Here is a 16,564-nt window from a genome sequence, read left to right as displayed (position 1 = left end):
GAGCTTAGTTTAGGATTAGGACACTACTTAGGGTAAGAGTAACACACCCGAGCACTTGGGCTGCAAACAAAGATTCCATTCATACCAGTCAAGTTTAATAGTTGCCTGGCTTGAGTCTTAAAATGCTGTGAATAGTGTGATGGATCTAATTTTGGGTCTATGTTTACCGTAGCTCCATCTCAGGTTGAGCATCTTTTGGTGTCCGTCTAAATATAGAGCGTCATCTGCCCACTCATTTAGACAGAACGGAAGTGCTGTGCATGTCAGCTTCTGCACTGTATTAACAGTTTCTGTTTTTCAAGATTAACATGTAGTCAGTGCATGCTGATGGAATCACTGACGCATGCGCATGCTTCGCCCGATTTTTCGAATAACGGCTTGCAAGTAGTAAACGAAGAAAAGGAAAACGTAACATATTTAGTTGTAAGATACATTGGGTAACAAGTAAGAGGCAACAGCTAACAAAGCACTGAGACAAAGTGAATCAACATATGGCAACCGGAAACCCGTGGTCTGGCTGTCTACACTCTCCTACTAAAAGAGATTGATCTTAATTCTGTTGGACTGCAGCTTTTCTTACACAGTACAAAGGTAACTCATTTGTTCTGTTCTCAAAGGAACAACAAGTTGTGTGTGTAAGGGAGAAATAGCTAAATAAAGACAGTATACTCTAAATTCCATTTGCCCAAATCAACCCCCCGCCACCCACCTCCTAATGGTACACTGACAGTTGTCATCGTCTGCTGAACCCACATGTTCTTTATAATAGAGGAAATGAACTGACCGTGGTACCATTCATTCTCAGTCCGGCTCTGTATGGCATACATGTTGGTTTCAGTCCAGGTTCTGTAGTGTGGGAATGGACGGGTAGTGAATAGTTCAGATGAAACAAAGTGAGTAACGGTTTGTCAGGTCTTGGTAACTTTTTTGCCTCATGGGTTGCTGCTGTTCTGTAACTTGCTATTGTCAAACTGTTTTTGTCCGTTTTCAAAGCCAACAATTTTCCTTTTTTATTTTCCATTTAAACAACATTTACACAAGGGCTGGGCGATATGAACCAAAAATAATATCTCGATATGTTTAAGCTGAATGGCGTAATACGATATATATCTCAAAATAATTTTTTATAAATTTTAGTATACTTCTGGGTCAAAGCTTTGTCCCAGATGCAGACACATTTATTAAACAGCTGTAGGTGTACATAAGAAATGGCTCAAAAACAATCTACTGGCAAATATTAAAATAATAATCTTCCTCAAATAAAATGTGCTTTTATGCTCTTCTCCATCATAACAAAACACAATACACAGCTGTGCAATTAACAGCTTTAGTGATCTCAAGCCCCTGGTCACGTTTTCGCTCATAAGGCACAGCAGGGGTGTATGAGTTTTATAACGTGGTTTGTTTCGGTGCCGGAGGCTGGGAGGGCTTCACAGTCTGAGCTGCAGCACACAGTTTAACACACTCTTCATATTCTTTTTGATAGTGATGTTTTAAATGGTGGAAAAGATTTGTAGTGCTCGAGCTTTTTGTCGGGACTTGCTTTTGGCATTCTCTTTGAATCCGAACCATCTCCAAATGAGTGAACCGTTGTTTTTCTTTTTGCTCACAAGATGCTCTCCGATATCCTCTCCTGTGCTGTCATCCTCACCTTCCATCTCGTGGCTGCTTTAGCATGCTAAACTTTCTAGCTTAGTAGCCGCTAGATGATGCAGTGGGGAGAGGTGATTTGTCTTCAGTGTGAGGGAGGAAGGGCAGTGGGAAATTCCACACAGACATATGAGGAAGAAGACAGAAGAATTGGCAGATCTAAAAGAACAATTAATATGCAATGTAGACCATTTTGATATAAACGATATACTCTCATGTTATAACTCTTTAAAAAAAATCTCGATAGTTTTAAAATCTCGATATATCGCCCAGCTCTAATTTACACTTATTATGTTATGTTTGACTGTTTAGGTACATGTAATGCATCTAGATTTAATTAGTTTGCAAAGCAGATGGGTTAAGGAACTTTAGGAAATGCCAATAGTAGGTTTAATTCCCTACGCTCTGTATATCAGAACTATCCTTGGATGTAAATTTATTACAGAAGACTACATGTGTCTTTTAGCTGTAACATTAGTCAGTTATATTTAATACAACTGCAGTAATTAGTACCTTCCTGATAAGACAAATCAGTATTATTACATGCAGCATGTGAAATTTTGTTGTGGGTGTTTGATTTGTGACTCATTAACCGGCGTGGGTCTTGGGATAAACTGAGTGGTTGAAGTAGGCGCAATGTTTTTATTTATAGGAGCACATTGTAGCACCTCTTTGGAGGAGGAGTAGCCAAAATGCTGCTATGTGTGTAAAGGTATTTGTGTAGGTGGCCATTAACCTGGTGTCCTTATTTAGATGTCAAACACTTTGGAGTGTGTGGTGACAAAAAGGCTGGTTGTACCTAGGAAGGTTTTGTGAGATCCAAAAAATATGAATATAACTTTTTATAAACTTGTTTTTTTCAGTGGAACACACTCTGGATATAAGAGCAAACAACAGTTTTATAACACTGAGTTACTAGATAGTGATGTTAGTGAGCATATTAAAAACATTCGGCCTATTTTGGAAGAGGTGGTACTTACGGAAAGGTTCTCTATTGACATTAGATCATCTGCAACTGTTGAACTTTAACTTAGACATGCAGTTCTAGTGAGAAGATTGAATCTAAACATCAGGTTGAGATTATATAGCATAGACTGCAATAACATTTCAATGTACAAATACAGTCGACTTTATATTAGCAGCTGAAAGGCAAATAATGTACTATTAGGTGTAGGAAAGCAACAACAATCTATTATACCCAACTGTCATAACATAAATGGTTCTGATTCTATTTAACTGAGTCATTCATTGAAAGAGGTGTGTTCATCATATAGCAGTGTAGAATCAGTGTTCAGTCAGTGAGCTCATTCATTTAGTGAGAAACTGTTGTCAAGTGGGTGTATTTAAAGACAAAGGCAGGCAATGTTGTACATGCTGGTTATTCCTCTGAGTAAAATGGGTTCTTCCAGACAGTCTAAACAAAACAGCGTACTTTGATTAAACAGTTTTTTGTAGAAATTAGTGCAGAAAGATAAAAGGCTGCTCAGTTGAAATGAACTCAAATACTTGAAAATGTACACCAATCCCTGAAAGACGTAGATGAAACCAGAAAACCTGTAAACCTTCAAGCCAAATGGATCAAAGAACAGCCAAAATGGCAAAAGCTCAATCAATGTTCAACTTTGGGATATCAGAGAAGGTCTGCAGTTACCTGTGTTTAGTGTTAACTATTTTAGCAGATATCTATGTAAAGCCAAACTCAGCAAAAAGCGCCCTACAAAGTGTCATTGTGGAAAAAAAACATCTGCTGAAAGGGTTAAAGCCTGCCAAAACACATCGTGGCTGGCCTAAGGAGAAGTTGAGCAACATTTTATTGGCAGATGAAAGAAAGACTGCTCTTTTTCAGTCTCGGGGCCACAGTTAATTTGTCATATAACCCCCAGATGCTAAAATAAACCCAGAGGACACTGTGAAGTTGCTTATGCATCATGTTGTGGGGCATGTTTCTCGTACCGTGGTGCTGGCCCTGTCCATCGCATATTGAGGGTGATGGAACAGTTTGAATACATGAAAATATTTGAAAAGCTCATAATAACGTATGCCTCAAATATGTGTTAAGATGAGGACCCCAGGCACAGCAGTAACCGAGCAGTTCCTTGGTTCCGGACCAAAAAGATTAACGTTATGGAGTGACCAGTCCAATCCTCTGACCTTTTTTTAACACGCTGCTATTATTTTGAACACAATTGTAAATACATACTCCTCAACTAATATTTTGCTAAATGTTCCTCGTTACGTTGACAGTACTGAGTAACATCAAACATATACTTTTTTTTAGAAATCATCAAGCCCCTGGCATGTTTCTTGCTGGGTGTTTGAGCATTCTTGTTTCAGAATTGTCAAGCCATTTGAAGATGTTGCTGTCTTTTAGAGTTATGTCATAATTCCAGTCACAATTATCATTGCAGTTTTACTCCTTTGATTATTGTTGGGCTATAATATTTCAAGTACCATTAATTTATGTTCCAGCTGCCAAAATTATGTTCGGAGCATAGATTGGCCTCCCGTTACCCTCGATACCAAGAACTTTTACAGATACTAACACTCCTAAATACTGTTGATAATAGAAAAGAAAAAAAAAAGAAACCTATATTACTGTTAAAATTCCTAATTTTGTTTTCCTTTCCAAAAGCAGTGTTGATGTGTCTTTGGGATGAAGCTGTCACTTTAAGATAGAAAACTGCTTAAGATGTTTAGGATCAAACCAGGAACCACCAAGACTTTCATAAGCTTCTATAAACTGAAAGCTGTGCTGTAGGAGCCCTAGTGTTACATTCCACTGAGGGGGTGCATTAGAAGAAGCCAAATGTCTGTTGGAGAAAAGTGTTAAGCTCAGGCAAGACAATGATTTAGTTGTTTGGCCATAACTAATTCAATTATTCTTGGAAGAGTCAAGGTGAGGCTTTCAAACCAAATGAACACTGTGCCTACAAATGCTAGCACAGCGTTGTTGACATCATTACAAGTGTCTCTTTCACTGTCAGTAGAAGAAAGACTACCTCCATTTTTCCATTTCTAAATTAAAGCTGTAGCAGGTAACTTTTGTAAAAAATGTATTTTTATATATTTGTTAAAACTGTCACTTTGTCCTCACAGCAGAATATGAGACAGATCATCTGAAAACAATTCAAGCTCCTCTGGCTCTTCCCAGTGGTCCTTCAGCCGTTTGCAGAAATACAACGCTCCTGGTCAGAAACAACCAATCAGAGCCAGGAAAAATGTCTTAGTCAACCACGCTTGTATATGCTCTGCTCACACCCTTCGCCTGCACAGCGCGTACCGTCGCTCAGGATTGCTGGTGTTTTTAAAAGTCATTGTGAATCTAAAAGAATGGTTCAAATCTTCCATGTTAGGCTAAAATAATATGAGATACATGTCCATGCTTAGTGCTAGCAAACGTCTGACCTGAACTTTAGCGAACCACTCAAAGAAGAAATAAAGCCCTTATATGTGTGTCATGTAGAGAAACATGCAAGAGATGCGATGTTATATAAGCACCACAGATAGGTGCTTTCAATAGGTGCAGACATAATTTCCATGTCATCATACACTCTTTAGTGAGCTAAGAAAGGGAAAGAACTTGTCACCAGTCCAAACGATGCTGTTTTTAGAGGAGGCAGAGAACGTGGTGCGTTATCACAGGCATGACAGAATAGAGTTAACACTTCCTTACATGTTGTTTTCGCAGCTGATTGGCCCAAAATGTGCGTGAGACCTGACCAACTTGGCCCACTGGGATAGCTTGAGCAGCATGGAAACAACAGGTAAAGGTTACAACTGAGGTTCCTTCTTAAATCCAGCATGTGTACATATTAACTGGTTATTTATGTAATTTTGTTTAACATTAAATTTGTTATTGTAAGACAAAGCTTCATGCGAAGTCTTGCCTTTCTTGTCAGGTGACTGCTCCCCTACGGTTCCTGAGTCAGAACTGTACCGAAGCCTCCAGGCTGTGCTGCCCCGTCTTACCGACCCACAGCAGAGCCCAGACTGGTGTAACAAAGGTAGGATATAGTAAAATGAAAATAATCAACATTGGTATATTTATTTTGTAACAACGTATAAGGCTTTACCCATTTTAAAACAAAATGTAGCTTTATTTTTAATAGGGATTCAGTATATGAACATAATATTATGCTGCTATGATCATTTCTGCTGAGGTTTTTTGTCTCTGTCTTGTTTTCTTCCCTTAATGTTTGCACCTCATAATCTTCCCCTCTATGGACAGACATTTACCTACCAGGATGACTCTTCCTGTAGAATATAGCCGTATCAGTAGAGTGAAAGCTGTTGTGTTGTTAGTCATCAGACCCATTTAGATCAGCGATACAATACACCGAAGTGATAGACCATCAGTGTGTTTGTTTAGTGCTTGCAGCGTGTGTTTGTGTGCAGGAATGCTGAGATGGACACTTCATAAGAAGGTTCAAAACAACCCTGCCAACAGCTTATCTCTGCTAAGGGTGCTGATAAAGGAGCTCGAAAAGGTACACTTCTCAGATTCCTGTTTGAACGGAAATACTTATTAGTATTTACAGTGAGGTGTTTGACTTTGGTGGGTTCTAAAATTTCTGGAGCTTGCACTTTTAGAGAGGAAGAAAACTTTAGTCACTGTGGGAACAGCAATTAAATATATTTATTTTAGTTACATTTATATGTCATCTGTGCCTGTTTGTCCTCAGGCTGAAAGATGGGATTCTCGCCAATCCATCATTCCTCTGCTCCACACACTGATGCACGCCATAATTCAGGTACAGCCTTTCTATGAAAAGCTGCACCACACTTCCTTGTTCCTACTTTGTTCCCTGGATATATTCAACTTAATGCCTCTTTATTGGAATACACCCACATTTTTATGCTATTTGCAGTTTTTCCAAAGGCCACACTAGTACTGAGCAAGAAGAATGCACTCTTTCCTGAAACAAACACCAACAAGGAAGTTGTAACCTAAAATGCTGCCATTTAGCACATAAAGTTGAAATGTGCTTTACAACCAATGAGATATTTATCATTTACCCTGGTTTACACCGTTACTCATTAACTCATAAAGTTTGTGTTTGTTTTGTCATTTCAGACAGCCTACATCCCAGATGAGCTGTACAAACGCGTGTATGACTTTTGTAAGAAGCTACTGACCTATCCCCATCCTTTTTGCACCGTGGGCCTCAGCTACACAAGACAAATAAAAACTGAACGCTTCATCCCAGGTAGTGAGCGTGATCTTTTCCAAATGCATCTGTTAGTTGTAAAACACCACTGATCGTCCAGATCATGAATCAGATGCTGCTCAGAAAATCATCAATACTTTAGTTTCAGCACATCAGAAATAAAGGTCAGACTGACAACTGTCAAATGATGAGAAAACAGCAGAAGGGTGATGGCAGAATTGAGAAAAACATTGGGCAACAACTTCAAACTCAAACACATTAACAAAACTACCTAATTACAGATGCACCAACCAGAATGTTCTGTCCCGTTTGTGATCTGTGGTTTTTCTAAAGCTCTGATTCTGATTTCTTTTCATTATTAAAGGAAGATTTATGATCAGCTTTCAAAATGTTTGATTTCCAGCATGTCTGGTATCACCGTTTATTATTTAATTATATTAGAAGCAGAGGCAACGTCACTCCGTGTGCGTACTGAAGAGCAGTCCCTGTAAAACAGGGTTTCACCATTTTAAATGCAAGACAAACATGATTACAGAGGGGACATTTTAACTGTTTTTAGCAGCTTTTATTAGCATTTAATGTAAATAGGAACACTACATGTAATTATCATTGTGTAAGTATGTATTTTCCTGAGATTTCCAAATGGCTGCAAACATTTAAGTTAAACATAACAAGTTAAAAGCTCTACATGATAATACTCCTATATACAATGCTTGTTTCTCTCTCTCGCCCTTTCACAGCCGCGGGCAGGTCCCAATGTGTCATTAAAAATGGCCTTTTTAATAGCTTATTAAGCTTCCTCTGTCTCTTTAACTTGTTAACTAACTGCTTCAAGAAACAAAGACTAACGAAGCGGCTTTAAGACAACATAGGTTATTAAGAGCCACTGTGGAAGGTCCAAAGAGCCAGTTGTGGCTCCAGAGCCGCAGGTTGCACACCCCCTCTCTAACCCTTCATTGTTGATTTGTTTGTAGTATTTAAATCGAAGCACTGCATTAAAAATGAAAGACAGAGACTTTGATAAACCCTGTTTATCAAAGCAGATAAATGTGAATTATAGTTGCTTCAGAACTTGACTATGATATGGTTAGGAGGTTGCAGCTTCAACAAGTTATTAAATGCTAGTTTGATCGACAGGTCTGATGTACCAGAGGATGATCACAGCAGAGCAGAAGCTAAAAAATGAGCACTATCCCTTTCAAGAGAGGTGAGTTATCATTCAATACTCGACTTACCAAACCCGCACCACTGCTCTAAGGAAACCAAAAGTCTATATCATTTTTTTCCTTCTACAACTCATGATGTAGTAACTGTATAACTCAGTATCATACATTACCTGCAGGGTTTTTGTGTTGGCTGATCCAGACATCTTCTCTGGTTCCATGATACCCGCCATAATGGAGGACTTTGAAGTGTCTGCCTCGGCTTCGGCTGGATTTCAGAGTCAGCTAGAACACATGCGCAGCGTCGTTCAGCACACCTTACAGGCGGCTTTAGGACCAGAGCAATGCCACGGTTCAAAACTGGCTCAGGCCCTCAGGGTCAGTGGCTTTGCAACTTAAATGTTCTCAGTTTTTGCCTTTCTTTCACAGTTCTCAAGTTTTCTCATTGTTCTTATATACTTTGTGCTCTCGTTCCTGTTCTGTTTAGGTGACTTTACAGCTTGAAACACCTTTCTTTGCTCTCTGACCTTCTAGCTCTTAAAGCACTTTGTTTCAATTTCTGCTCTGATTGGGTGCTTAACTCACTTGATTGGCTGGAATCCTCAGTGAAACCAGAACCAGTTCTTTATTTCAGGAAAGTAAGCAAAGTAAAGCCTTTAAGATGGAAAGCAGCAGGTTGCTGATACAGATTATTCAGCTGTTCTCTGCTCACAAAGAGACACAACACCTTGCTATACAGGGTTCATGGTCAATGTCAAGTTGTACTAACTACGTGCTTCTTAAGAGTCAAAATGCTAACCCAAGACGACTTGTTCCATTAGGTTTGGTTATATGTTCTGGTGAGCACATCCGTTTTTGCTGCCTCATCTTCACTAAGGGTGTGTTGTTCCTAGCGCTGATCCTGACACAGGACACACTCAGTAGCAGACATATGAACATTTTGACTGATCGTTATAGATACATACTTTGTTCATGCTTATTTTCCATTTTCCATCCCTCTGTCTAACCATGGCCGTTTGTTTGTGTGTGTTGTGGGACAGGACATGGGTCAGGAAGTTGAGCCGTACTTTCAGGAAGTCTTGGCAACTCTTGAGCAGTGCGTGGAGGAGGGCTACCGAGGTGAAGGCGGAACACTGAGCAGCCGTCTTCAGCAGCTGTACAGCGAGATCATCTCTGATTCTAATGCAGGTAAGAGCTCTGTGGTGAGGAAGTACAAAGCAAGGTGCAGCTTTTCTGTCATCACTGCTCTGTTGACTCTGAGTCATCAACTAGCTTGCTGGTTTGATTAAATATCTGTGAATGCCAAAACCACTTTACAGCCGGTTATGTAACTACAATTAAGACAACAAATAGAAGCTGACCGAAGATAGTGGTAATACTTTGCTTGTGTAATCTACAGTTCTAGCATACATTATAGTAATGTATGAAAATGTGCTTTAATCCTGATATCCTGGTAATATTTTGCTGTAAGTAAAACCAAACATTGTAATAACTTTGTATTAAACTGGTTAAAAATACATGTGATTCAGTTATGAAATGGGGATAAAAGCAAATCATATCAACTGCATGTGCAAGGTTAGCTCTATGATAATGTATCTTTATTATTGTATTTCTTCAGTTATTAGGCAGTATAAAGATAGATACTTCTGAGAAAGTTCATTTATTCAGTCATGCATTCATTCATCTTCTATACCAATTATTCCATAGTGGGTCAGGGGTAGCTGGTGCCTATCTCCAGCAGTCTATGGATGAGAGGCAGGGTCCACCCTGGACAGGTCGCCAATCCATCACCGGGCAACACACAAACATACAGGACAAACAACCGCACACACACTCATTCACACACCTAAGAGCAATTTAAAGAGACCAATTAACCTAAAAGTAATGTTTTTGGACTGGGAGGAAGCCGGAGTACCCGGTGAGAACCCACGCATGCACGGGGAGAACATGCAAACTCCATGCAGAAAGAAAGTGGAACCCAGGACCTTCTTGCTGCAAGGCAACAGTGCTACTAACTACACCACTGTGCAGCCCACTTCTAAGAACTAGTACTTCTAAGAAAGTGTTTCATTTAAATGGAGAAACGGAAAAAAACTTTAGTTGCAGTTCTTATTTTTCCAATATGACAACATGGGATGTACATTTTTCTTCAAAGCTCACACACCATGCAGGTATAACGTCTGCATTTTATGGAGCAGGACCTGAGCCTTCAGGGACAAATAACAATAAAATCTCCTGTTGCTCCTGTTTGGCTCCAAGCTAAAGCAATCCAGAACCTTCACATCTTATAAGTTGTGAGGTGAGGCCTCAGCTTGAATTGTGCCGCTACAATGTCTTAGTACTCTTTGAATGTTTTCATATCTTGTCTGGTTACAACCAGAAAATGAAGTGTTTTATTTAGGGAGTTTTATATAAAACCTGAACAAAAATTATTCTGTTATTGTGAAGTGGAATGGAACATGACACCAAGTCTTGCTACAACATCCTAATTGGACTTTGGTCTCGACTTGGACCTGTATTGTAGCTCGCTCCCAGTCTCAAGTCTTTTACAGCCTCTAACAGGATTTCTGCCAGGACTTCCCTGTATTTAGCTCCATCCATATTCTCATCAACTCTGGACTGATTCCCTGTCCCTGCTAAAGAAAAGCACCCTGGAAACACAATGTTGTCGTCTTCACAAATGTTCACTATCATCTAATCTCATCTGAACAGACCATCGTCTTTCACATACTTTCAGACTTGTGGCAAACTGGAAACAGAACTTCTTGTGGCTTTCTTTCAACAATGTCTGTCCTGTTGCCATCTTTCCATTATTCCACTAAAGCCAGATGTGTGGAAATCACAACTAACAATTGTCCTGTCAACAGATGTTCCCACCTGAGCTGGTGATCTCTGCACTTCCTCCAGAGTTACCATGGGCCTTTTGGCTGCTTCTCTTGCTTGGCCTATCAGGTTATATGAATTGCCATGTCTTGGTCGATTTGCAGTTGTGCCGTACTTTCTCCATTTTCAGATCTTGGATTGAACAGTGATCTCCCTGACCTACCTGCTGTGTGTCTTGGTCTCCATGATGCTGTCGGTTCATGAGCATTCTCTAAAAACACTTTAAGGCTTTCAAAGAACACCTTTAATTATAGTGAAATGTATTTATACATAAGACTATGAACTAGTTAGGTGGCTGCTTAAGGTAGGCAGTAGCACTGGATTATATCTAGGGGATATCAGATTAGAAGGGTGTGAATACTTTTAGGATTGTATTTGTAAAAATAAAATATGGATAATCATTCTTCCTTTTCTGTTAAACCCTTTGTTTTGCTCGATCACATACAATGCCAATACAATACATTTTTATGTTATTGTGACAAAATGTGAAAACGTTTAAGGGAAATAAATAGTTTGCAAGGCACTGTAAGTTGGCGCAGCTGAGGTTCTTGGGCAAAGATTGCCTTAAGTATCACACTGTCCCCTCTGTCTTGCTTCCTTTTAAAAGCACATCCTTGTACCAGGTTTTAACTGGGTAGGAGATTCAAATAGGCCAGAACATCCACAAGAAGTAAAGGAAAATGTGATGAGTTCAGACCAGATCACATTTCCTCTAGCTCTTGTTTTGTTCTGCTAAACTGGCCATTTTTGGCAGGGGTATCTCCCCCCTTCCAACATCTCTCTGTTGGAACCAGCATTACCTGTTTTAGCAATTATTAAATGACATTTAAATGCTTTGATGCTGTCAGCCTTGACTGGTAACAGATCTTAAAAACTAAGCCATCGACTGTCTGGAACCGAGCTCCCCAGTCCACACAAAAAACAGTCATTTAAATCCTTATACTTAACCTATTTTGTTAGTTTTATCCGCCCACCCTCAGAGACCACCACCATTAGTGTCAGTCTGCCATGAAGGGCGGTTTTGTAACATAACAAAACTCTGCTACCCTGACATATCAGTGGGAATAGTGTTACTGCTGACCCGCAGCCTGCTGCAGAGTTCAAACACATAGCGGCATCCTCCATGACCAATGCTGTTCAGTCAGCTGTGTGTATTATTAGCATTTCCGGATATCTATTTCCACTCTTCCCCCCGCTGTTATCAAGTCAGAGACCCATCCGATGAACCTGCTCTAAGATCTTTCCGGTCGGAAGACAGAAGGATGGACAACAGGGGAAGTTGTGGATGTGGGGCAGTGCTTTGTTTTAACTGTCATTGTTATATCTTCCTCTATGTGTGCAGAAGAACCTTTGTGTGGCGGACCACTGTGTGACTGCCCTGTTCCTAACCCTGAGATGAGCTTCTACCTGTGGACAGAGGATCTGGATATCTGTGAGTGCCTTTATACGCTGTGGTGGGAGGTAGACGAGAAATTGAAAACAAATGATTGCACAAAGTAAGGACATTTGTGTTTGGTTGATTTTCTTTTTTTTGTAACAGTTGTTATTGGCAATAATTTTTATCCCCTTGAAAATCCTGTTTATTTAACTTTGGAGTCTTTTAAAACTTTTCCAAATCCTTTCAGCCAATTCTGAACTGCTTTTGGTGGTGTTAGTACGATGGCGGGGCATCTTGAAAAACACGACTTATCATTTGAGGAAACCTCAATGCAGAGAGAAATCAAGGTGTTAACAGATACGCAGATGTTCTATATGTAGGCGCAGTTACCACCAAATACATTTTGCATTCATTAGTACCGTGCACTTTTCTTCTTTCTTCTTGTATTCCTTTCTCCTTCTTTCCCTTTTTCCTTTTTGCCCGACCTCTCTCTCTTCCGTGCTTCCTTTTTTTTCCTTTTGTTTCTGTCTCTGTGTTCATAACAATTGAAATGATCCCAAAGCAGTTTCTAATAAAGTGTTTTATATATATCAAGCGGAGCATTATAGCGTTAGCCGTAATGCTCCACATGTGAAAGTAAATCTGTTGGGCTTCTTCTTGGCACTCTGACATCAATTCTGAGTGCTACTCTGCTGGACAGGACACGGTAAAAAAAAAAAAGATGAAATCCAACAACCAATCTCATGTCTCCAATCTTTGGGACCAAATTCATCCCATCAGAAGCTCATCAGCTTTGGCCATAGGGACCCACACAGACACATTGGCTGACTTGCAACAAATGCTGTTTAAAGAATTTGACGCTGCACTACTGCAGCTGCTGTTTGGTTAATGAATACACTGGTAAACTGCCAACATTTCTTGTTTCTTCTAACTTCAGTCGCCCAATAAATGACCGCGGACAGTCGGTAACAAATGCATTTATCTTACAAATGTGGCACCATTAAAAGAAAAGAAATCAGGCTTTTTAACAGCAAAATATTTATTGCCAAGAAGCATTTTTACAGCAAGGAAACAATCTACCAATCCCAAATTGACTTTAATTAAAGACATTTTCATTTTAATGACCAGAAAATATTTTTTAACAGCACATAGTGTCAATTCATTTGAGTGAGCTAAGGTCATTTGAGGCCATTTGCAAGGTGCTGATAACAAACCGTGAGAATATCTGAGCATTTATTGGTCTTCTAAGCTGAACCAACAGTGTTGACCTAAACCAGTGTGGCTGTAACTAAGTCATGCTGTATGATACCGTTTTTATTCTCGAAATTAAAGGGAGCAATTCATCACCCGACTGAAGTTCTGTGTATGATGATCACAGGTGCTATATCTTGGTGAAGTTCTTTCAGTTTTAGACACTCCTTCAGCTGCATTGTATGACTGTGTCTCACTAATATGATCACATCTGTGTTTTGCCATGATGCATAAGACATTCAACGAATCGTCATGTTGCAGCCACAGACTTTAGTATATTTTATTGGGATTTGATGTGATAGGCCAACACTAACTTACATATAAAGGTGTTGTGGGATAAAAATAATGTATAATTTTCAAATTGTTTTACAAATAACAATCTAAAAATTGTGGCGTGTGTATTTGCATTCACCCCCTTTTTGCCCTAAGACCATTAATAATAACATTAACAGTGCATATCCCCCTGAACCCACCAACCCCCATCGTGAAACATGACTGCATCATAATGTGGGGATGCGCTTCTTTAGCTGTTGGAAGGTAGATGGAGCTAAGCGTAGGACAACCCTGGAAGAATATTTCTGGCTGGATCTAAACATGCAAACAGAGCTGGAGTGGATTAGTTCAAATCATGTGTTAGAATGGCCCAGTCAAAGTCCAGATCTAAATCCAACTGAAAATCTGTGGCAGTGCTTAAAAATTGACGTTTGCCATGTCTCCATCCAGTCTGACTAAGCTTACGGTATTTTGCAAAGAACAACGGGCAAAATTTGCAGAGACAGTCTAGAGACTCTCCATATATTGTATTGGCAATATTCCTCCACACTCTTCAGATTTTATTTCTGAAAAATGTGGGGGAAAAAATGTAATCCTTTTCCTTCTGCTCCACAGTTAGGCGATAGTTTGTGTGTTGGTCTATCACATAAAATCCCTTTAAAGTTTCTGGTCATAATGTCACAAAATGTGAAAAAGGGCATGGATATTTTTTCATGCCCCAGAAACTAAACACAGAGAGTAGTTTGGACACCTCCATCATTGTGCTTTTGGTTTGTTGTAACAGGGCGGGAGCTGTCCAAGTGGTTCCGATCCAATAGCGTGTCCGAGTCCTTCTCCTCCTTCAGCCAAGAACAGGAGGACTTTGAGCTGGGTGAATCACCCTGCACTCTGATGTCAGCCGATATGCCTCGCTTCTCTATTTTGTCCAACGACAGTGGGATCGAAAGGGACTGGCCCTCCAGCTTTGATTTCTCTCCATCATCCTTACTGGACAACCCTAGCATCAGTTCAGCATGGGAACAGTGCAAAATGTAAATCATATTGGTTTTTAATCTCATATTTATTCAGTAAATGTTTAAGACACATTCTGCTATTCAATTTGCAGGAAATTATTTAGTTCTCTGGATGTATAAGCCACATTTATTTAATTAGAATTAATATAGCTTGAGGAAAGTGATTGATCCTCACACACAGAAAGGAAACTTTTACAAAATGATTTACTAAATCACATTTTTGATTTGAAGTATTTGGATCAGGACAAGTCTATTGATGCTCACCAGGTCTTATAATCAGATAAACAAAATGCAGCATTTTTTGTACAGTCATTCATCAGGTAAAAACTAAGCCAGAAAGCAGTTAGTGTTAGCAGAGTTACTGTCTGAAAGAAGGTTCACGTTGTGAATATTCCAAACAGAAGAGTTTATATATATAGTGACCAGTGATCTGTGGTTGCAGAACAAGGTAAAAAACAGCTGGTGTTTCACCACCATTACTGTCAACGTTAGAGAGAAAAAGATGCTTTATTTGGCTTTCAGTCATGATCTCATTATGACTAAACCTCTCCACTTTGGTCTGGTCTGCCAGAAACAAGTCAGCCATGCTGAGGTGTTATTTTTAGCAAGCAGATGGCTTCTTCTTCTCGCTACTTATTAGAGCAGACCATAGTTGTCAGTTTGTACATTTCACTTTCCATATTCAGTTTGTTCTTTTTTGGCTTGCAGCGGCACCGGAGCCCATCCCAGTCAGAACCTGGATTGTGCCTTTAGATCTTCACTTTCCCCCAGTGATCAAGACTCGAGTCGACTGTTGCGGCGCGGAGGCATCAAACTGAAACCGACAGCCAAGGACAGCATGGTGCTCATGCAAGACACACTGGAGGACCACGCAAATGCAGCAGGTGGAGGAAATGCAGCGAGGGGGGGAAGAAGAGGGGCCACTCTGCAGAGGCGAGCTGGGGCCAACATGATGGAGAATCACTTCCCCAAGCAGCAGAGATACTTTACTGCAAAGATCGTCATTATGGGAGATGACAGGGTACTGGGTCGGCTGGCGAAGGCCTATTACTTCTACAGGTAGGAAGCATTATTACAACTGGCTTTTGTTCATGCATCAAAACTATGTTAATATGCTGTTGCCATGGTGAAATATTTTTTGCCAAATGAGATGTTTCCAATTATGTGATGATCTCTCCAGAATTTAGCAAATTATTTTACAGATTTTTAGGAACATCGTTTTTGTTTGCTTTGCAAAAGTGTTTCCAAGGATTGATATCTTTGATAACTTTTTCACACAATTAAATGTTTTATTGGGCTTTTATGTGATACACCAAGTGGTGCATAGCTGTGAAGAGAAAGGAAACTGATGCATAAATTTATAATTTCTTCACAAATAAAACAAATCTCAAAAGTGTGGCATACGTTTGTGTTCAGTTCTTTTTACTCTGACACCTCTAAATAAAATCATTCTAAAAGAAGCGCTACTTTTTAGTCTATTTCATAAAAATCCATTTAACTACATAGATGTTAATGATTGTAATGCTACAGAAATGGCAACGAAAGTTATGTTTAGCAGTTGAGGGCATAGCTACCTCTGGTTTAAGGCACAAATGCATTTTTGATGAGAAACATGACCTCAGACGCACTGAACCTGATTGGAGTAAATCCTAGACTGAAGATGTGAACTCAAATCTTTTCCTGTTTTTCTACAAACTTGAGAAATAAACAGAACTTCTTTGACTGCAAATGTTACTTCCTGAAACACAGCACGTGTTTTACCACAATTGTCAGAACTATGCAAGC

At 39.6% G+C, this 16,564-nt stretch overlaps 1 protein-coding gene across 2 annotated transcripts in view; it reads left to right on the top strand.

Moving 5' to 3' along the window:
* The window catches only part of LOC124868942 (phosphoinositide 3-kinase regulatory subunit 6), a 32,378-nt gene that overhangs the window by 6,706 nt on the left and 9,108 nt on the right, over positions 1 to 16,564 (top strand). The window contains exons 2-12 of one of the 2 annotated variants that reach the window (XM_047366602.1): positions 5,339 to 5,414; positions 5,550 to 5,654; positions 6,046 to 6,137; positions 6,333 to 6,401; positions 6,725 to 6,857; positions 7,956 to 8,025; positions 8,161 to 8,359; positions 9,022 to 9,169; positions 12,207 to 12,296; positions 14,551 to 14,797; positions 15,488 to 15,838. In XM_047366602.1, the coding sequence (XP_047222558.1) occupies positions 5,402 to 5,414; positions 5,550 to 5,654; positions 6,046 to 6,137; positions 6,333 to 6,401; positions 6,725 to 6,857; positions 7,956 to 8,025; positions 8,161 to 8,359; positions 9,022 to 9,169; positions 12,207 to 12,296; positions 14,551 to 14,797; positions 15,488 to 15,838 (1,517 nt within the window). In that variant the 5' untranslated portion in view covers positions 5,339 to 5,401. Of the gene's footprint in view, positions 1 to 5,338; positions 5,415 to 5,513; positions 5,655 to 6,045; positions 6,138 to 6,332; positions 6,402 to 6,724; positions 6,858 to 7,955; positions 8,026 to 8,160; positions 8,360 to 9,021; positions 9,170 to 12,206; positions 12,297 to 14,550; positions 14,798 to 15,487; positions 15,839 to 16,564 lie in introns of both variants that reach the window. The other variant, XM_047366601.1, reaches the window with a different exon arrangement.

This window comes from Girardinichthys multiradiatus, chromosome 5, assembly GCF_021462225.1.
Source record: "Girardinichthys multiradiatus isolate DD_20200921_A chromosome 5, DD_fGirMul_XY1, whole genome shotgun sequence".
NCBI lineage: Eukaryota > Metazoa > Chordata > Actinopteri > Cyprinodontiformes > Goodeidae > Girardinichthys > Girardinichthys multiradiatus.
This window is presented reverse-complemented; position numbering and strand designations above follow the sequence as displayed.